The following is a 22,756-nucleotide window of genomic DNA, read 5'->3' on the forward strand; positions in this document are numbered from 1 at the left end:
TGAAAACGCAACGGGAAGGTGAACTGCAGGGAGGGATAAACTAAGTGCAAACCTGAAATTCCCTCTATCAACCAAATTGGAGAACTCAAAGAGAACAGCAATAAATAAGCATTTAATTCCACCAGGAAACAAATTTATTTGCTTTCTCATCTTTCTAACTCATTTACCTTGATTAAACGTACTTCATCACTTTTTGGCTGGATTGCTGAATGAAGCCCCTGCAGAGATGAAGATTTCGACATCAGAAGGGGAAAAGCGTACAAACTACCTTCACAAGGTTCAAGTTCAGAGTACATTATCAAAACGCATATACTGTACGTCACCATATACAACCCTGAGATTAATTTCCTTGCAGGCATACTCAATACATCCACTAGTGAATAATAACCATAACAGAATCAATGAAAGATCGCACCAACTTGGGTGTTCAATCAGTGTGCAAAAGACAAAAGCTGTGCAAGTACTAAGAAATAATAATAAATAAGCAATAAATATTGAAAACATGAGAAGAGTCCTTGAAAGTGAGTCCATAGGTTGTGGGGACGGTTCAATGATGGGGAAAGTGAAGTCAATGAAGTTATCTCCTTTGGTTCTAGAGCCTGATGGTCGCGGGGTTGAAACTACTGCTGAACCTGGTGGTGAGAGTCCTGAGGCTCCTGCATCTTCTTCCTGATGGTATCAGTGAGAAGAGGTCATGTCCTGGGTGGTAGGGCTCCCTGATGTTGAATGGTGCTTTCCAGCAACAACGTTTCATGAAGATGTGCTCAATAGTGTGAGGGACTTTACCCACGATTGCTGGGGCTGTATCCACTACTTTTTGTAGGATTTTCCATTCAAGGGCATTGGTGTTTCCATACCTTGGAGCCAGTTGATATATTCTCCACCTCACATCTATAAAAGTTTGTTGAGAGTTTTAGATGTCAAGCCAGACCTTTGCAAACTCCTAAGGAAGTAGAGGTGCTGCCATGCTTTCTTCATAATTACACTAACATGCTGGGCTCAGCACAGGTCCTCTGACATAATAACAGCCGGGAATTTTAATTTGCTGACCCTCTCCACCTCTGGTGAGGACTGGTTTCCTCCTCCTGAAGTCAATAATCAGCTTCATGGTCTTGCTGTCGTTGAGTCAGATGTCGTTGTCATGGCTCTACTCAGCAGATTTTTAATCTCCCTCCTTTATGCTGATTCATCACCACCTTAGATTCATCAGCAAACCTGAATATGGCATGACAGATGTGCTTAGCCACTCAGTCATAAGTGTAAAGCGACCAGAGAAGTGGACTAAGCACACAGTATTGTGCTGCACCTGTGCTGATGGAGATCGTGGAGATGTTGCTGCTAATCCGAACTGACCGAGGTCTGCAAGTGACCAACTGCACAAAATCGAGGATCCAATTGCACAAGGAGATATTGAGGTCTAGCTCGCGATTCTTATTGATTAGTTTTGAGGGAATGATGGTGTTGAATGAAGTTGGCGAGTTGTTACTCAATGTTTCCTTTTCCCCTCTCTCCACCAAAAAGCTATAACTGGAATTCCATGAGAGTCAGTTAATTGAAATAACTATCTTATACAAATAAAACAAAACTGCACTGGAAACCTTGCTTAAAATATTTCCCAACAAGATATTCCAATAATCCATCAAGCAAGTTTAAACTCATCCCAATCAATGTACCAACGACGAAAGGCATGATCGAGAGAAAGCAGGGTGCAATTCTGAGAAACTGTAATCTTTGAACTAAGCTCACAGTTCATGCATCCTAACCACGAGAAGCCTTGACTAGAAAAAAATGGACGGTATCCAAAATGAAAATGAACAAATTTGAAACAGTTGTGGGTTTACTTTGCTTTGCTGGTAAGAAACCAAAGTTACAAGGAGTAAAGCCACATCTAATCATCTCGTCTTCTCCAGCATTATGGTTTAGTTGCCTTTCATTACCACTTGATTTCGATGCCAGCCTCTATAACTTCAAGCTCGTTCTCCAGCTTACCAAGCTGGTAAATTTTCGAAGCATCCTCCTCTGGTCCACATCTGGTCTTCGGAAAGTAGCTGCATAATCTCCACAGCTGCATCTAATTCTGTACTATTTCTCCCTTCAACTGCCACTGGTATCTCCTCCTTACAACCATCTTCGTAGGTCCTTTTGAGCATCTGAATTGGTCCTGACAGAATACAATAGCGGGTGTAACACCTAACTCTACACACCATCACTCATTGTAGATGAGCACCTTTGTGCTGTCTTTTTAAGCATCATACACATCTCTGCTTATATAAACCTACTGTTTGCCACAATAGAGGAGTAGTTAGTGCGACACTATTACGGCTCAAAGCATTCTGGAATTCAGACTTGATTCCGGCACCGTTTTACGTGCCTCCTCATGGAACATATGGGTCACCCCCGAGCACTCCTGTTTCCTCCCAGTCCAAAGATGCACTGGGGTAGGTTAATTGGTCATTGTAAATTGCCCCGTGGTTAGGTTAGGGTTAATCAATGTTGTAGGGTTACTGGGGCAGTGTGGCTCAAAGAGCTGGAAGGGTTTGCTCCTCACTGAATCATTAGATAAAAAGATAAAAATCAATTTACTATAAATACATGGATCCTTGAACAGCAGTTACCTCCTTCCAGTTTGTAATTCCACACTCAACATCCCCGCTGCTGTCACAGACTACTGAACCAAATACCCCTTCAACATTCCCACTGCTGTCACAGACTACTGAACCAAATACCCCTTCAACATCCCCACTGCTGTCACAGACTACTGAACCAATTACCCCTTCAACATTCCCACTGCTGTCACAGACTACTGAACCAAATACCCCTTCAACATTCCCACTGCTGTCACAGACTACTGAACCAAATACCCCTTCAACATCCCCACTGCTGTCACAGACTACTGAACCAATTACCCCTTCAACATTCCCACTGCTGTCACAGACTACTGAACCAATTACCCCTTCAACATTCCCACTGCTGTCACAGACTACTGAACCAAATACCCCTTCAACATTCCCACTGCTGTCACAGACTACTGAACCAATTACCCCTTCAACATTCCCACTGCTGTCACAGACTACTGAACCAAATACCCCTTCAACATTCCCACTGCTGTCACAGACTACTGAACCAAATACCCCTTCAACATTCCCACTGCTGTCACAGACTACTGAACCAATTACCCCTTCAACATTCCCACTGCTGTCACAGGGATGATGAGGATGATGAGGATGAGGATGAGGATGAGATCTTTATTGTCATTGTTGTGGAGCAATGAAACACAGTTTAGCAGCTCAATGTTTTACAGCACGACAAAGAATATATACATAAAATAAACTCTAAAACCTCAGGAGTGCAGTCCAAAATTAATAATATATGGATGGGGGGGTAGGACTATTGCACACCTGCCATTCCTGGAAGTGTGATGCATTTAGCTGCCGCTGTCTTAGGAGGGGGGCAGGAGAAGGGAAGCGGGTGTTATACATTTCACTGCTTGTGAGTAGAAGCTGTTAAGGAGTCTCTTTGTTTTCGTCCTTAATGCTCCGTATCTCTTCCCAGAAGGTAGAGGGGAAAACAGGTGATGTCCAGGATGAGTGGGATCCTTTGAAATACAAGTAGCCTTCTTTTGAAGTCTGCCAGTATAAATGTCTCTGAGGGAGGGTAATGTTGTGCCAATAACCCACTCTGCTACCCTCACCACCCGCTGCAAGTCCTTCCTGTTCTGTTCTGTGCAGCTGGCAAATCACACTGCACAGCAATACATCAGGAGGCTCTCTATAGTTGTCCGATAGAACCAATTACCTCTTCAACATTCCCACTGCTGTCACAGACTACTGAACCAATTACCTCTTCAACATTCCCACTGCTGTCACAGACTACTGAACCAATTACCTCTTCAACATTCCCTGCTGAACCAATTACCCTTCAACTTTCCTACTGCTGTCCAACTTCTGAACCAATTACCTCTTCAACATTCCCACTGCTATCCGACATCTGAACCAATTACCCCTTCAACATTCCCACTGCTATCCGACATTTGAACCAATTACCCCTTCAACATTCCCACTGCTATCAGACTGAACCAATTACCCCTTCAACATTCCCATTGCTGTCAGATTTCCGAACCAAATACCCCTTCAACATTCTCTTATGAGTGGCTGCTGCCATGTTAGACCATAAATGATAGGAGCAGAATTAGGCCATTCAACCCATTGAGTCTGCTGATATTGTCCAACCTTTAATTCAACCTCTTCTGTTACTATCCCTTCAGCACTTCTTTTTGCACGACAGTATTTTGCACCATTCAGTTGTTTTGTCCTTATCACTGTATTCATGATTCAGTGACTGTACTACGGGTTCTGATGATGGGTCTCGGCCCAAAACACCTTCTGTTTATTCGCCTTCACTAATGCTGTCAGATTTGCTCAAGATTTCCAGCGTCTGTACAATCTCTCGTGTCACTGTATTTATTAGACTGTTACTCTGTGAGCCTCATGCAAACAAGAATTTCATTGTACTCCAGTGTTAATGACAGTTAAATTAAAGTCTGTCACAAGCCTCGTGGCCCATTAGGCTGGTGCTTATGCTGGTTTCTGTGGCATGATGTGACTGAGAGTATGAGACTCCCCATTGGATAGGACGCCAGTCTATCGTGAGGTTAACCCCCAGCATTTTTGCTGGTACCCATTCTCAGCTGGGTAGACTGGAGCATTGTGTGGTTAAGTGCCTTGCTCAAGGACACACACGCTGCCTCGGCCAAGGCTCGAACCTACAACCTTTAGATCGCTAGTCCAACGCCCTAACCACTTGGCCATGCACCACACAATAAATTAATCTAAGTGTCTTCACAGACATCGCAGACCTCTGATACAACAGTGTTTGCTTATCCCTGTCAGGGTGTGCTCCGAGTCCCTTTTCATTAATAAAACTGTCATTCAACATCAATCATGACCATGCCATCAACTCCTACACATCTGCTAAAACAATTTCACCTTGTGTACTTTGCTCATAACTCCATTACATAGTCATAATTCTCAACCACTCTAACGTTACTCTTGTAGTTCCAAATTGAAAAGTTTAAACAACTTGCACATATTTAATCTTCCATTCAGGTGAAGGGTCTCAGCCTGGAATGTCGACACCTTATTCCTCTCCATTGATGCTTTCTGACCTGCTGAATTACCCCGGATTACCTGGATTTCTAGAATCTTTTCTGTTTTTCACCTTCCACTTCAGTTTTTTGTTATGACTAGACCCACACGTGCACAAAGCCAGACTCCCACTAGACAATAAGGTGACTTTCAATTCCTCTCTTCCCTCCTTAAGTTCACCTGCTTATTTCAGATTATCAAATACCTAGAAAACTCAAACTGCAACAAAGATTGGGAACCTCATTACCTCAAACTCCATCTAAACAGATTTCTGGAGACAATTTAACCACAGTGAGATGAAAATTTGGGATTCCTTGAAAGCAATGTGGATCTTGGAATGCATTCAACTTTCAGCACAGAACATCAAAAAAAAAATCAGATAGTAAACAATTTCTTCCTAGAAATGCATAAATTAAAGAGCGAGGTCATGATGGGGAATCAGATCAGCTCCCTTTTTATATCCAATTAAACTTATTTGTCTTTGACTTCAAAGCAAGTAAATTTGGATTGGGTTCTAAATGGACAGATGATCTAATGATACAGATTTTCCATCAAAAATTAACCATACAAAAATCTCCCTCAAGTTATCAAAGACTGAATCTCCAATAGGATAGATTACTTAACAGTCTGAGGAAGAAGCATATTTAATTGATCAATCGACAGGCTGGTTCAGCTTGCTGCTCCACGAGGTTTACTCGACTCTGCACTGAACTGAGGCTGTGGCCAGCATCTAACAAGCTTCTAAATCAGCAGTTTCAGCGAATTTCAGTTCTGAATACTATTTGCTTAATTTTATTGTTTGCACAATCTGTTTTATCTCTTCTGCATGTTGGGTGTTTGATGCTGGAAATCCAAAGCAACACACACAAAACGCTGGAGGAGTTCAGCAGATCAGGCAGTGTCTATGAAAATGAATAAACAATCGATGTTTCAGGCTGAGACCTTTCTTTAGAACTGGGAAAAAAGGGGGAAGACACCAGAATAAGAAAGGGGGGGGGGTGAGGGAAAAGAGGTGATAGGTGAAGCTAGGTGTGTAGGAAAGATGGAGAAGGAGGAATCTGCTGGGAGAGGAGAGTGGACCAGAGGAGAAAGGGAAGGAGGAGCGACAAAGCATAACTTTGAATCAACAATACAAAATGCTTGCTGATATTCGGCAGATTTGTAAAAAGTGAGTCCTGAGGTTATTGTCTCTCACTTACTTCAATGACATGTATGTCATATTTTCTCCTCTTCTCTCACTTTGTCATTTCCACCTTCTGAAGGTGAGGAATTTGTAAAATGTGCAACAAGGAAGGGTCATCAAAGGCTGAAGTCCAAATATTGGGTGGAGGTGTTGGGGGATTAGAGAGAAAATCACTCCCCATGCTGCCCCCCCATGAGAAATGCCCATGCTTTCCTGTTAACACTGACATCTGTTCAATTCATCCTCTCACCACTGACTATTAATTGACCCAAATCACCTCCTCATCCGGGTTTGCATTTCCAATTATTTTCTACAGAACACAGGCATTGCTGCTGCATTTATTGTTCAACCGATATTGTCAATGACTGAAATGGATGACTTGGCCTTTTCTGAGTTAAAAGTCAGCTTCATTACCATGGGACTGGAGTCAAATAGAGGCAAGACCAGGCGAGGGAAACTACATTTCCTTGGCTGAATGACACCACTGAATGAGATGGATATGACCATATCCGCACATGACCACTACAAACACCAGTATTTATTTTCAAGATATTATTTAAGTGAATTTAAATTCCCTGATCTGAAGATTTAGCTCTGGATTATTTATTTATTTTATTTAGAGATCCAGTACAGTAACAGGCCCAACTGTCCCAACGAGCCCAATTACACCAATGTGACCAATTAACCTACTAATCCACATGTGTTTGGAATGTGGGAGGACATTGGAGCACCTGGAGGAAAGCTACACGGTCAGAGGGAGAACATACAGTCTCCTTACAGACGGTGCTGGGAATCAAACCCATGTTGCCACGGTCACAGGGAGAATGTACAAACTCCTTACAGACGGTGATAAAGTTTAAGGGAATGGGGGATTCTCAGATCCCTGTAAACAATGAATTAAGTACTGACCACGTCTGTGACTGAAGTGTGTTTGAATAACGTCTCATAGCTTTGGAGCAAGATGATTAAAGTTCGCCCAGATCCACATAGATGTCTCTGGGCTTTTCACACCTTTTGATTTTGACAAAAAGCAGTACCTGATGGAAATTAGACAGAACATTCCTTTCTTAATTAAAGCACAAATTTGACAGATGTTCTTATCTTTGTCATTAAGTTGTGGCTCCAGCAAACCAGGTAGGACATTCTTTTCTTTAATTAAGATGGCTGGAGTGTCTAACAAATTGATTGTACTTTTGTATCAATAGTCCATTGACTTGACCGGAATGGTTATCAAACTGATTGTTCTTTTGTATCAATAGTCCATTGACTTGACCGGAATGGTTATCAAACTGATTGTTCTTTTGTATCAATAGTCCATTGACTTGACCGGAATGGTTATCAAACTGATTGTTCTTTTGTATCAATAGTCCATTGACTTGACCGGAATGGTTATCAAACTGATGGTTCTCTGTATCAATAGTCCATTGACTTGACGGGAATGGTTATCACACTGATTGTTCTTTTGTATCGGTGGCCTTATAACTTCTGACAATTCTGACATCGGGCAGTGAACTTGTAGAATCACCGGGGAGATGAGAAAGGGTCTCTCCCTGACGTCAGGTCCGAGTTCACTCGCCGGCTGAGCCAAAGAAATAAACGGGTGAAAAGATAAGTAACGATCTTTTTTGTGCTGTCATAATTTGATCCAGCAAAGTTACGTTTACAGCGGTGCTGGGAATCAAACCCACGTTGCCACGGTCACAGGGAGAATGGATGAACTCCTTAAGTCGGTGCTGGGAATCGAACCCGTGTCGCTGGCATTGTAATAGTGTGATGCGAACCGCTATGCTACTGCACCGTCCGGTACAATACTAAATTAATCCAATAACAGCCACAGTACTGTAATTGCTGCTACTTTTAATGCAAACATTTTAATCACCAAGGCTTCTACTCACGTTGGTGTTATCCCCACGTGCTCCATCACCACATTGAATCTTCCCACCTACCAACCAAAGAAGTGGTTTAAAAACTCATGAACCAATTTCTGCCGGCTGAGTGTATGCTGACCTTCCCAACATACTCATCGGTTGCATTCCACGAGACCATAAGATATAGGAGCAGAGTTAGGCAATTTGCCCCATCGAGTCTCCTCCTCCATTTCATCATGCCGATCCATTTTCCCTCTCAGCCCCAATCTCCTGCCTTCTCCCCGTATCCCTTCATGCCCTGACTAATCAAGAATCTGTCAACCTCTGCCTTCAATATATCTACGACTTGACCTCCACAGCTGCCTGTGGCAACAAAATTCCACAGATTCACCACTCTCCAACTAAAGAAATTCCTCATCACCTCCGTTCTAAATGGACGTCCCTCTACTGAGGCTCTGTCCTCTGACCAGAGACGACTCCTTCACAGGAAACACTCTCTCCACATCCATTCTATCCAGGCCTTTCAACATTCAGAACGTTTCAATGAGATCACCCCCTCATTCTTCTGAATTCCAGTCAGTACAGGCCCAGAGCCACCAAATAGTCTTCATTTGACAAGCCTATCAATCCCTGAAACATTTTCATGAACCTCCTTTGAACGCTCTCCAATGTCAACATATCCTTTTTTAGATAAGGGGCCCATATCTGCTCACAATACTCCAAGTGAGGCCTCACCAGTGTTTTATAGAGAGTCAACATTACATCTTTATACTTATTCCATTCCCATACTTACTTCCTTCTGCCCTGTCCTCTCTCATCATCTCTTTCCTAACCCACCTGTCACCCAACTGTACTGTGCGTAAGTTAACCTACCAGCGTATTTTTGTGATGTGGGATGTAACCACAAGACTCGGAGGAAACATTGAACACTGCACTACTCCGCAACCTTTTACTCCTAAGATTCCTTTCTGCCTCAAATCTAATGTCCTACATTTCAAAGCAAGCTTTATGAAAAAGAAATTGAAAATAACCACTTGCGTCCTTTTCCCCATTTATATGCATGCCCTCTGGCTATTAGATACTAGAATCTGTCATGAAGGTTTATGTGATTAACAATGAGTGACTCTAACAGTTAGCACAATCCAATGTTCAACAGCACTGTTTAGAATCAACCCAAATATAGTACATTATTCAAAGTGTTGACATGATTGTCACGTAAACTAAGTCATCCACACCACTGCCACAGATAGCAGCACACAGTATGAAAATAATCAGGTCAGCAACACACACAAAACGCTGCAGGAATTCAGGAGGCCAGGCAGCATCTAGGAAAAGGGTACTGTCAACATTTCGGGCCAAAACTCTTCGGCAGGACTGCTGAGTTCCTCCAGCATTGTGTGTGTTGTTCAGATTTCCAGTATCAGGCGAACCCAGTTTTACTTGAAGAATAAAACACAATGAACAGGCTATCAGGAGAACCCTTAGTTTGAGAGGCGCTCCAAGATCCTATCTGTTTGCTCATGAAGTGTGATAAGGCACCAGTTTCATACTGCAAACAGAGGATGCCATTCCAAATCAGTACAACATTCTTCACTACCAGTTTTGATTTTGTGCCAAATTTTCTGGAGATTGCAAGTGCACCCATTGAACTAAATGTTCAGATGGTTTAAAATGGTCCCTCTTGTAAGATGAAATATTTCCCACATTGGTTTAGTGCTGAAACTCTTGTCCCATAGACACTAGGAGCAAAAGCAAGAAGAACTTTGGCATGGTCATGTAGCAGCAAGTGGAACACTTTGTAGTGCCGTGATCAAGGTTCAAATCCTGTTGCTGTCTGTACAGAGTTTAAGGGTTGGGAGGGACGTTAAATCTGCTCTGACTGAATGCAGAACAGGCTCCACGGCTGACCCGGCCTAATTCTGCTCCTATGGATTATGATCTGGTATGGCAAAGCAACATGATTATCTGGCTTCAGAATTTAACCTGATTTCCCCCAACGCACTGGCACCTCCTCACCATCCCCTCGTACAATCCCCAGGTGAAAACAAACAGATAACATAAGGTGACAAAAGAAAAGAACCCATAGATCTGAAACAAAAACAGAAAATGCTGGAAACACTCAGCAGATCAGACTGCATTTGTGGAGAGGGAAAAGGAGTTCCTATGGAAGTTTCCGGTTTTATTAGTGTTGAAACTGGACGATTTGCATCAAACAAAAATCACTCTCTTTAAACTGAGCTGAAATATGGAAAATGCTGAACAGCAGGCCGGATCTCCAAAAGACAATCAACTAAATCCCAGTGGAAATGCTAACAGTGAACTCAAAAGGATGAGCCGTAGGAACGTGCAAGGAACTCACAAAAGGGTCAAATCAAGAACTGCTCCCTGCTGCACCATTCACTGAGGTGTTAGAACTACTACTCAACCACTCAGCAGCCCAAATGATCACACTCAGCCACTAATTTACTTACCATCTCTTCTCTAGTGAGAAGATACCGGCGACCAATATGACTAATGTGATGTCCTGCAGTTTACGAAACAAGCACCACTTCTCCTTCTTTTAAATATATTTCTACTACTAATCTGTGTGTGATCGGAGCCTGTAATTTACATTTTGATTGTGTTTCTGGGCCAACAGAGCGACCTTGTGCTTTTGCAGTCTCCGAGGGAATTCGGCTTGGTTGGGAGCGACATTGAGAATGGAGCATGCCCTGATGGTGGAGCGCAAACACACGATCAGCTCCGATTCTGGACCAACTCACCGTTTAAAGTATCAAGCAAGATTGAAATCAACGCAGGCGAGAGCAGAAGGCGAGCGGGTGTTCAGCGTCATCTGCCTGCATTTGACCTGTCTCCTTGTCGCCCTCAGCTGCTGGAGGAAGGTGCAAGAATCTTGGGTCTTGGGCAAGGTTTGATTGGTGCAGTTTGAGGAATGGATTCATTTTTAGAGGACTGCAATTGATGTTGTGTGCGTCTCTGGCTTTGTGGCTCCTCCCTTTTTATTGCCATTTTCGCGCAATTTTGATCAGGGCGGACTGGCTCTGCGGCCAGCAGGCAACGAAAGACGCAATACTAAATTGAACTGAGCTGAACATTCCTGGACTGTTTCAAAGACTCTGTGGTTTGGTGTTTAATATTCTGTGTTATTTGCACGTTTTTTTGCATTTTGCACACTTTTTTCTTATTTTGCACATTGAGTGTGCGATGTTTTCTTGAATGGGTTCCATGGCATTTGTTTGTTTCGTGGCTGCCTGCATGAAGACGAATCTCAGGGTTGTATACTGCATACATAATTTGATACTAAACGCACTTTGAATCGTGCAAATGTCTGCCAACTCCCTCCCCCTCCCAATTCTCCAGCCACCCAACTACAATGGGGGTAATTGATAATGAGCAATTAACAACAACCTGCAGGTCTCTGAATGCAAGAGAAAATCGGAGAGTCCGCTGGAAACTCAAGTGGTTACAGGGAAACTCCACAAAGACACAGTAGCAGAATCATTACTCACTGGGGTCGCTCTAAGTGTGTGGCTGCAGCATTAACTGTGGGACCAGCCCATCACAATGATGCTCCCTACCCTCAGCGCACCAAGCTCAAGGACACCACCCTCATTATTGATGCACCGCTGGACAAATAGTAGCTGTGCGATCACACAAGTTGAATATGATGCTCTCCGGAGGGGTTGACTCCCGATTCCCAAAATGGAGAATGCCTGTTTGGGACTTTGTTTAACGTTGGGTGGCCGATACATGGGCTGCTAACACATGGTCCTTGGTAGATCAGGGTTACGGACCAATGGCATGGAATGCAAGACGGCTGGACAAGCGTCGTTAAGAGATCAATGGCAGTGGGTAGCAGTTGGAAGGGATGAACTAATCTATCAGGAGCAGAGGAGCTGGGGAATTTACCTTCAATCCGTTACACATATCGAGATTTTGAAGTGAGTATCTGCAATGCAAAACCTACCTATGTGAAAAGTGGGACATCTACTGCTCTTACTCACTCTGGTCAGTTTATGTCTACTGACACATAGCATGTTGGAATTAATTCAGAAGATGTGTTGTTCGGATAAGTGATACAACATAGTTGACTCCTAACCGCCTTCTGATATAGTCCAGCAACCTTCTTGCTCCGAGAGCAACAAGGACCAGACTCTGGCCTGAACGGTGGTCCCTCGTGCTTCTTGTGCTGAAGTTAAACTAAAAGCTCATCTTTCACCCTATCTGGTCATTAGTCGACAGTTCTAATAGTTCCTAGGTTTTTGATTAATTAAATTCAGTTGGCAAGGCATAACAATTTCATATTGGAACCGTCTGAAGCTGTGGCCTGGATCATTTATATTCCTCTGGGCGGCTCAGATGCATACCAACCGTGTTCAGATGGTAAAATTACAGAACGTCATGGACTTGCTGTGGAAGCCCATCGACAGACTAGCAAGCAGAATCTGACAGTTCACATCAACACTGGACTTTCAACAGAGCCCATTGTTTCCGAGATTCCCCAGCTGTGCTATGGGGAGTCACTTCTTTGATCCTCTGTCAGGTCAGATGTCACAGGCCAAGATGCTGTTGATTTCAGCGACGATTATGGAGCAAAGACTCAGGAGGCAAAGAAAAGGCATAATTCATTAAAATTTTTTAAAAATATTGTTTATGCACGTTTGCATCTTTAGTTCAGTTAGAAAAATCAGAATCCTTTATCATCGCCAAGTATGTGGACACATACAGGGAATTTGATGCCGATTTCCCTGAGCTCTCGCTGTACAGAATCAAAAAGCAAACAAAACAATAATGCAAATAATCGTGAACTATATACATTGAGGTATACCTGTGTATGTACAGGTGGACTTGGTTTATAATAGACTAAAATTCAAGTGTTCATAAGACTGATGGCATATGGAAAGAAACTGTTCTTGTACCTAATTTGTCCTGGCATACAGTGATCTAAAGTGCCTACCAGAAGGAAGGAGTTGGAACAGGTGATGTCCAGGGTGTGATGGGTCTACAACAATGCTGCTTGCTCGCTTCCTGTCTCTAGATGCAAACAAGTCTTGGATCGAGGGCAGCTTCACACCAATAATCCTTTCCGCAGCCCTGACGGTTCTTTGGAGTCTATTCTTGTCTTGTTTGGTAGCTGATCCAAACCACACAGTGATGGACGAACAGAGAACAGACTGGATTATTCCTGAATAGAATTGAATCAGCAGCTCCTGAGGCAAGTTGTACTTCCTGAGTTGACGTAGGAAATACAACCTCTGCTGAGCCTTTTTGATAAGAGTGTCTGCGTTGGGTGTCCACTTCAGGTCCTGGGAGATTGTGGCACCCAGAAACCTGAAGGTCTCCACAGCAGACACAATACTGTTGAGTATAGTGAGTGGGGGGAGTATTGGGGGGGCTCCTCCTGAAGTCCACTGTCATCTCCAGTCTTGAGCGTATTTAGCTCCAGATTGTTCTGACCACACCAGAGGGCCAGCCGTTCCACCACCCGTCTGTATGCAGACTCATCACCGTCTTGGATAAGGCCAATGACAGTTGTGCCATCTGCAAACTTCAGGACTTTAACAGACGGATCCTGTGAGGTGCAGTCATTAGTATAAAGGGAGAAGAGCAGTGGGGAGAGCACACATCCCTGGGGTGCACCAGTACTGATTGTCCAGGTGCTAGAAATGATGCTCCCCAGCCTCACTTGCTGCACCCTGTCAGTCAGGAAGCTTGTGATCCACTGACAGATGGTGGGGGAGACAGTGAGCTGGGTGAGTTTGGACTGGAGGATTTCTGGGACGATGGTGTTGAACGCCGAGCTGAAGTCAACAAACAGGACCCTCGCAGAAGTTCCTGGGTTGTCGAGGTGTTGTAGTATGTAATGCAGTCCCATGTTGACTGCATCATCCACTGACCTATTTGCCCGATAAGCAAACTGCAGGGGGTCCAGCAGGGGGCCTAGTTCAGTTACCTCCATTTCAATAGTTTCTTTCCTTTTTTTAAGTCTTTATATTGATACATAATCTTCCACAGCTAAAAAATGATATAAGACTTCAATAAATTGATATATATACAGTTAATAAAGCTGAAAATAAACTTAGCAAAAAAAAATAACATAGGATAATGTAAAAAAATAATTTTTTTATAAAGAAGAAAAAAAAGAGCACCCCAACTAACTAAAAGAAAAAAAAAACCACTAACTACAAGAGAAAGAAAAAGAAAAAAAACCATTAGGAACCAACTCCCGGAGCAATATGTTTTACAATCATATATTATATACACACACACACACACACACACACACATATACACATACATATATAAAGAAGAAAAATCATCAATCGCCAATTTACATTTATATAAAACAAGATTGCAAGATTTCAATAGTTTCTAAGTGTTTCAGAATCATACAGCACTACAGCAAATTTGTAGATGACACCAAGACTAGGGGTGTAGTGGGTAGCGAGGAAGACTATCAAAGCTTGCAGCAGAATCTGGGCCAGCAGGAAAAAATGTCCTGAAGAAATGACAGATGGAATTTAATGCAGACAAGTGTGAGGCATCGCAACTGAGGAAGGACAAATCGCGAAGAAGTGACTCAGTGAATAGTCGGACACTGAGGAGTGCAGTAAAGCAAAGGGATCTGGAAATACAAATCCTTAATTCCTTGAAAGTGGCATTGCGGGTAGAAAGCCTTCAGCACATTGGCCTTCACAAATCAGAGCACTGAGTGCAGAAGTCGGGATGTTATGTTGAAGTCATTTCAGACATTGAGCTACAAAGGATTGACACGAAAAGTGCACCTTGTACCTTGCACTGATCAGAACCGCACGGCAACTTGCAACAGAATTTTATCCAGAGAAACTCACCTCCCACTAGCTGGCAATTCGGAATCAATTTCCTCACAACAGGAGGGATACCAATGGGTTTGCATTGATTAACCAGCCAACAGATGGTAAACTCAGCAGTATGTAAATTTAAGATACTTAATTAATTTGAAGGCGGCAAATTAAAATAAAGAACTTTACCACATTCTCTCAAAGAAATTCTGCAGGGCAATTCATAATGGAATCACGCCCTTCCTTAGACAGAAACAGAGAACCTCAGCAAAGCTGAACTGCTATCTGCTGTTGGAAATTATAGTTTCAAACTCTGGTTGCCAAATTTCTTTAATACATTAGGTTCATGCTGATTTCCTTGCCCACCCATTCTATCCCATTTGCATTATCTTGCCTAATCCCCTGTGTGTCCAAATGCCTCTTCAATGTAATAACTGCACGCAATTCTACCACCTCCTCTGGTTGCCTGATCAACCACTCCCTGCTCACAAAATTTACTCCCTAGGACCCTTCCAAAAACTTATTCTTTGCAGCTTAAACCCATACCCTTCACGAGAGGAAAGGAAAATGATCATCTACTCATCTATGCTTCTCATCACCTCCAGGGGAAATCAAGGCCAGTTAACCAAACATCCCCCAGAACTGAAGACCTCCAATCCAGGTAACACCTTGCTGAGTGACATTTTTTCTTTAAATTTTAAATCCATGCATTTTCCAATAACCAAATTCCCCTCTTTCACATCCTCAGCTACAAAACAAACCCAATCAATCCAGTCTACCCTTAAAAACGAAGTTCTCCAATCTAGGTAGTATCTGGAGAATCACCCATTCCAGCACCTGATTGCACACTTTAAATCACAACTCTCCTGTAGTGTAGCCAGAAATGCACACAGTTCACACAAGGAATTCTGCAGATGCTGGAAATTCACACAGTTCTCCAGCTGTGACTTAACTGGTGTTTTATATAGTTGCACAATTTCTCCGCTTTTCCATTCAACGCTCCTGCGGACAAAGGCACTCAAGCCATATAAACCACCTCATTGCCACCTTCAAGAACTCTTTGTCATGTCCATCAAGGTCCCTCTGGTTCCACCATTCATACTATATGTCAAGTCTCATTCATCCTCCCAAGGCACACCATGTCACACTAAATTCTGTATGCCATTATACTGTCCACTTAACTCAACTCATAACTACCCTGGAGTGCGTCTGCCCTCCTCACGATCAACACTACCAATTTTTGTAATCACCAGACCTAAACTATTAACATACTGTATAAGACAAATAGTAGGAATCCCATCACCAATCCCTGCAGTGTACCACTTGGTCATGGACTTCCAATCACGAAAAAACACCTTCCAGTTGCTTTCCCACCTAAATTCTGTTGAATGTTATTTACAGGGGAAGCAGTTCCAGCCTAACCTTGCCTGCTCTGCTTTCCTGAACCACTTCCCCTAGCGGGCGGCTTCTTCCCACATACTTATATACATTTTGAAGATGATTCTTCATCGCCACCCACAACCAACCTCCTCACCAATCCTTGCACTCCCACTTTCACTTGACAGTAATCTGAAGCTTCCTCACGGTACAAGGGGTGGCACAGCGTTGACGCAATTGCTTTACAGCGCCAGTGCTGGGGTTTCGATTCCTACCACAGTCAGTAAGGAGTTTGTACGTTCTCCCTGTGGCCGTGCAGGTTTCCTGCAGTTGCTCCGGTTTCCTCACACATTCCAAAGGTGTACGGTTAGTAAGTGTGGGCATGCTGTGTTGGCGCAGGAAGCATGGCAACACTTTGGGCTGTCCCTAGCACAATCCTCGCTCATTTGATTTGATGCAAATGATGCACTGCACTGTATGTGTGCCATGTTCAGGAACATTTATTACCCCTCAGCCATCCGGCTCTTGAGGGGATAAGTTCACTCAACCCAAAACTGAACTGTTCCCACATCCTATGGACACACTTTCAAGGACTCTTCACTTCATGTTTATTGCTTACTTACTTATTGTTGCTTTCTTTTCTTTTTGTACTTCCACAGTTTGTCGTCCTACGCACAGTTTTTTTTTGTCTTGTGCGCAGTTTGTCAATTCTATTATGTTTCTTCGTATTTACTGTGTATGCCCGCTAGAAAACGAATCTCAGGGTAACAAATTTACTTGGAACATTAAATAAAGTTAATCTTTAAATCTTTAACTGAAATTACTGAAGAAATTTGTGGGCAAGCAGGATTACAGAAGGGTACAACTGTCACATGAGGTTACAACGTAATGCTCCCAGATCAGCCTCATACGTTCATGCAATGCCTGAAAATTCCTGGTGAATTCTATTCATACCTCCAAGCTAACTTTTTCTCACACATCTTACTCCACATTTGAAGCTGTTGATATTGTAAATACCACACTCTCTGCGTCAGTCAATCTTACCTCCTCTGACACCACTCCCGTGCAGTCCACTGGCGCAGGTCTTGGAACAGAGAGGCCTGGCAGGGAAACATTGGACAGGCGCCTTTTTCTCACACCGCTACAGTTGTTTGGAATTTTGAAGGCACATCGTTTGTGATAATTCAGACCACAACCTGATCAGATTTGGGGTAGAGAAGAAAAGAAATCTGGTTAGTTCATCCATGAAAAATATAGTTCATGAAATTAGCTGCGTTACCTCAAGATAAAATTGCAACACCTCAGAATGAGCATGCCTCGACAATATATTGCTGGGGTGCCAATGGACAGAAGATTGAGGTAGCTTGTTCAGGCACCATGTATGCCAGAGTTATTTTGTCAAGGTTTTCTTGAAGGTCGGGTGGCTTGCAGGTGCTCATGGGAGTTGAATATAGCAGGATGGGCCAAACACCAAACTGATTGGAATCATTGGATTTGAGATCATCTTGGAAGCAGTCATACCCGGTTTGGAATGCATACTGACTGCACTACAATTTCAGATATACTGATGCACAGATGGTCCAGCAGATTGCCTGGAAACTCTTCAACCATTGCATAGAATGTATTAAAAATGAGCTGTCAGTATCATCCAAACAGATGCCCAGAGATCCTTTGTGGCCAACTTCGCCGCAATCTGAGTTTATAAACATACTGTCATGCACCACACAGTCCGCTAACTGTGCACAGTTCACAGACAGAAGCTCTATCATACTATTAAGGTCACAGTTACAACTTCAGAGAACTTGAATGCTCTGAACTTTTTAGCATCAGATCCTACTTCCAACCATTCTTCACTGGGTGTCTTACACTGTAAATAATGTTCCTGTCACATTCTTGAGCATAAGACAGAATTTTTACAAGGGGAAAAAAAATTGAACAGGGAACTCCCATAACAGAGTCTGCATGTGATGAGAGCCTCATATATCAACTCTGCTTATGTATAAAACGACCTGATCCGCTGATTATTTCTAATTTCTGTTTTTTTTAGATATTCAGGTTTTTGCTTTTTTAAAAATGAATCACATTTCCACAAAGGAAAGGAGATTACCTGGTCTATCAAATCTGCACCAGATCTCAGAGTAATCTCATCAATTCTGTTCTCCCGCTGATTGCCTAACAAGTCATTATCTCACATACCACCAATTCCCTTTGGTTCACACAGCTGCTAGTGCAATCGCTTTACAGCACCAGAGATCGCTGATCAAAGATTCATTTATTATCGAAGTACAAAATTCTGAAATTCTTCGATTCTCCAGATAGCCATGAAATCAAGAAAGAGAAAGAAAGGAAAGGCAGCACGGTCATCGACCCACAAATCCCACCTACCCGCAAAAAAAAAAAGAGGAACCAAACTGGAACAGGCACATCAACCCCAGATCACCCCTCCTCCCGCACAAAAACTGAGCAAACCAGATCAGGCACGTTGACCCCCAAATCACTCCCCTGCAGAAAAACAGAACAAAACAGAGCAGACACATTGGCCCCCAAATCCCCCTGCCACACAAAACTGATTGGGGTAAAACTCCCACCACTTGCTGAAAGGATTTTTACGTTCTCGCCATGACTATGTGGGTTTCCTTTGGGTGCCCCAGTTTCCTAGTACACTCTAAAGATGTACAGGTTAAGTTTAACAAGTTATAGGCATGTTATGTTGGTGCCAGAAATGCAAAGAGACGTGCAGGCTGCCCCGCACAATTCTCACTGATTTGACTTGATGAAAAGTGATACTTTTCAAGATTCTGAATTGCTTGATGTCATTTCCTGTACACAAGTGTAAGGGAGAACAAAATAATTGTTACTCTGGATCCAATGCAGCATAAAAACAACACACAAAAGATAAACAACACAAATATATAAATGCATAAGATAGCTTATATACCTAGACTGATTGTATGTCCCATAAAGTGACACTAGGCTGTACAGGGGATAATAAAGTAGTGGTGGAGTTAGTGGGTGGGGGTGTCGATCAACCTTACGGCTTGGTGAAAGTAACTGTCTGACAGCTGCTACAAAGCTTAATTTCTACAATTTTCTTAGCATTTTCTGTTCAAGTAGCTGAAAGTCACATCAGATATGAGAGACTAACCCTTCCGAACACTGGAAAGACGGCACAGTCATAGTCATAACTTTACTGATCCCGAGGGAAATTGGTTAAATTGTACAACTGGTACAATTGGTTTGCCCACTATGTGCCGCCTTTCCTACACTGGGATCCCTTGCTTGCGCAATCCACGGGAGACTCAACTCCCACATCGCCACTACCTCGGAAGAAGCGCCAGAGGTGAGGGAAAGGGCCAGCAGACTGGTGAGGTTGAGACCACGTGCAAATCGGCTGCCACTCCCTAGCATACTCCTGGTTAACGTTCAGCCGCTGGACAACAAGCTGTGCGAATTGACAGCCAGAATCTCCTATCAGCGGGAAACAAAGGAATGTAGAATTTTGTGCTTCATGGAGACCTGGCTGACCGAGGAGACACTGGACCACGCTATCGAGCCCTCTGGGCTCTCCCTGTTCCAGGTGGACAGGTGTAAAAACCTCACTGGGAAGAGTAAATGAGGATGGGTGTGTTTCATGGTCAACAACGCTTGGTGCGACCCCCGGAACGTGCATGCCCTCAAATTTTTTTGATCCCCAGACCTGGAATACCTGGTGCTGCTGTGCAGACCCCACTGGCTCCTAGGGAGTTCATGGCTGTTATCATCACAGCAGTGTACATTCCGCCACAGGCTGATACTGACCTGGCTCTCAAGGAACTGTACGAGACCATCAACACGCTGGAGACTGCACAACCAGAGGTTGCCTTCATCATCGCCAGTGACTTTGATCGAGTGCGCTGACGAAAGTCTCTCTGAAGTTTAGTCAGCACATCCAGGTGAGCACTCATGGAGATAACACACTTGACCACACCTACACTCCCTTCCACAACGCTTACAAAGCTCTCCTTCGCCTAGCTTTTGGAAAATCAGATCGCTCTTCCATTCTGCTTTTGCCGATGTACAGGCAGAAGCTGAAACAAGGGGACTTCCGGTAAGATGGTGATAGGTTAATCGCTTAAAATTGTCGCTCCGTTTCATTTCTTACCTCCGCACTTATCTTCTTTTTTCTACTCCAGACTGCTTTTTTTTTGTTCTCCTACCTGCCTGCGATACGTCTGTCCTACAATGGCTTACAAGCCCTCTAAAGCTGGGAAAAAAGAAGTCTCTGCGACTGTCTCCGGTTCCTCTGTCGATATTATCGCCATTCTGGACCAGGACCGCCAAGAGATTATATCTGAATTTAAGTCTTCCTTCAGTTCGTTGGAGTCAAAATTGGATCAAATCAATTCCAAAGTGGAGGAACATGCCGTTCGTCTCTCTCATCTTGACTTAGAAACCGGAGATTTAAAAGGTCGCGTTCAGCAGGTGGAAGCCGTTTGTTCTGATCTGAGTGAGAATAACACCAAGTTATCATCAAAAATAGCTGATCTCAAAGGTCGGAGCAGAAGGCACAATCTACGTATCCTCGGTCTGCCAGAGGCTTTCGAAAGCAGAGCTCCTGTTGAATTCTTTTCCTCTTTACTTTCTGAGGTTTTTGGGAAAGATTCTCTTCCGAATTTACCTGAGTTAGACAGAGCCCACCGTATAAAGATATTTCGTTCTAAACCTGAATTGGGCTCCCGGCCACGGCCAGTTATGCTTTGCTTTCATCGCTATCAGGTGAAAAACCTTTTGATTATGGAAGCACGTCGCAGGGGGAAATTGCATTATCAGGGCCATCCCATTCATATTGTTGAAAATTATGCTTCTCAAGTTTTGAGGCTGCGTGCGGAATATAAAGGTGTAATGAAAGAGTTTTACAATCGTGGACTAAGGCCCTCACTACATTACCCCACCCATCTTCGAATAACACTTAGCGCTGGGGACAAAAAATGGTTCACCTCTGTTACAGAAGCTCAGGAATTCATTGAAAGTCTCCCCGCCATTACGACTTCTTCAGACTCGATTTGATTATTTAAAATGGCTGATTACTATTTTTTTTTTCTCTCCTTGGTTTTTTTTTACTTTTTTATTTTCCTTTTAAACTAAATTTTTAAATTATTGAAAATGGTTTATTTCTGGTATAATAAGTTTAGAAATTTATCGGAAGTCTCCTTGCCATTGTGATTTCTTCAGACTCAATTTGATTACTTAAAATGGCCAATTGCTTTTCTTTCTGTTTTTTTTAAATATTTTTGTTTCCCTTTTAAATTTAGTTTCTTATTAAATTACAGAAGCTGAAGCAAGAGGCAGCCATAGTAAAAATCGTCCACTGTAAGTCTGACCGATCGGCCTCCATGCTGCAGGACTGCTTCGATAATGTTGACTGGAATGTCTTCCATGTTGGGGATGTCTCCAAGTTCACTGATGGAGTCACGTGCTTCATCCGGAAGTGCATCAACGATGTTGTCCCCAAAAAGTTGGTCAGGGTCTTCCCAAACCAGAAACCCTGGGTCAATAGTTCCATGCAAGCAGCACTTACTGCACGACATCGAGCTTACGCTGCCGGTAATCAGCTAGAGCTCAAGGAAAGTAGCTGCGATCTATGCAAAGCTATCAAGGCTGCGAAACAACAATACAGGGATAAGATTGATTCAGGATTCACTACGAAATGCACATGTGACTTGTGGCAAGGGCTGCATACCATCGCGGTCTTCGAAGACAAACGTAGTGGTGTCGCCAACATCGCGTCCTCTCTCCCAGATGAGCTCAATCGCTTTTAAGCTTGGTTCAATGTCGCTAACTCTGAGCCTCCGAGGAAAGCCACCGCTACAATTTGCAACCTGGTCATCCCTGAGGCTGAGGTACACAGATGTTTCCAACAGGTAGACAGTCGCAAGGCTGCGGGACCAGACAGCATCCTAGGGCGGGTACTCAGGCTGTGCGTAGCACAACTGGCAGGTGTGTTTACTGACATTTTTAGTCTCTCCCTCTCCCAGTGTAGAGTGCCCTCCTGCTTCAAAACATCCACCATTGTCCCTGTACCAAAAGAGACCAAGGTAACATGCCTGAACGACTGGCGTCTTGTCGCTCTCACCTCAATAATAAGCAAATGCTAAGAGAGGTTGGGCAAGGACTACATCTGCAGCTTGCTACCACCCAAACTGAACCCCTGACAGTTCACCTACAGACACAACCAATTGACAGACAATGCATTAGTCACTGCTCTACACAGCTTCCATACACATCTGGAGAAGGATGCTTATGTGAGAATGCTGTTCTTGAACTACAGTTCAGCATTCAACACCATAAATCCATCCAGGCTCGACAGGAAGCTCAAGAGACCTC

At 43.3% G+C, this 22,756-nt stretch overlaps 1 protein-coding gene across 2 annotated transcripts in view; it reads right to left on the reverse strand.

Annotated features, from left to right (window-relative positions):
- prkd3 (protein kinase D3) overlaps window positions 1-22,756 on the reverse strand; it is a 384,937-nt gene that overhangs the window by 113,421 nt on the left and 248,760 nt on the right. Inside the window, exons 5-6 of one of the 2 annotated variants that reach the window (XM_063055569.1) lie at window positions 17,438-17,589; window positions 168-218 (exon numbers count right to left, since the gene is read on the reverse strand). In XM_063055569.1, the coding sequence (XP_062911639.1) occupies window positions 168-218; window positions 17,438-17,589 (203 nt within the window). The remainder of the gene's footprint in view (window positions 1-167; window positions 219-17,437; window positions 17,590-22,756) is intronic. The other variant, XM_063055570.1, reaches the window with a different exon arrangement.

Source organism: Mobula hypostoma, chromosome 8 (genome assembly GCF_963921235.1).
Source record: "Mobula hypostoma chromosome 8, sMobHyp1.1, whole genome shotgun sequence".
NCBI classification, from domain to species: domain Eukaryota; kingdom Metazoa; phylum Chordata; class Chondrichthyes; order Myliobatiformes; family Myliobatidae; genus Mobula; species Mobula hypostoma.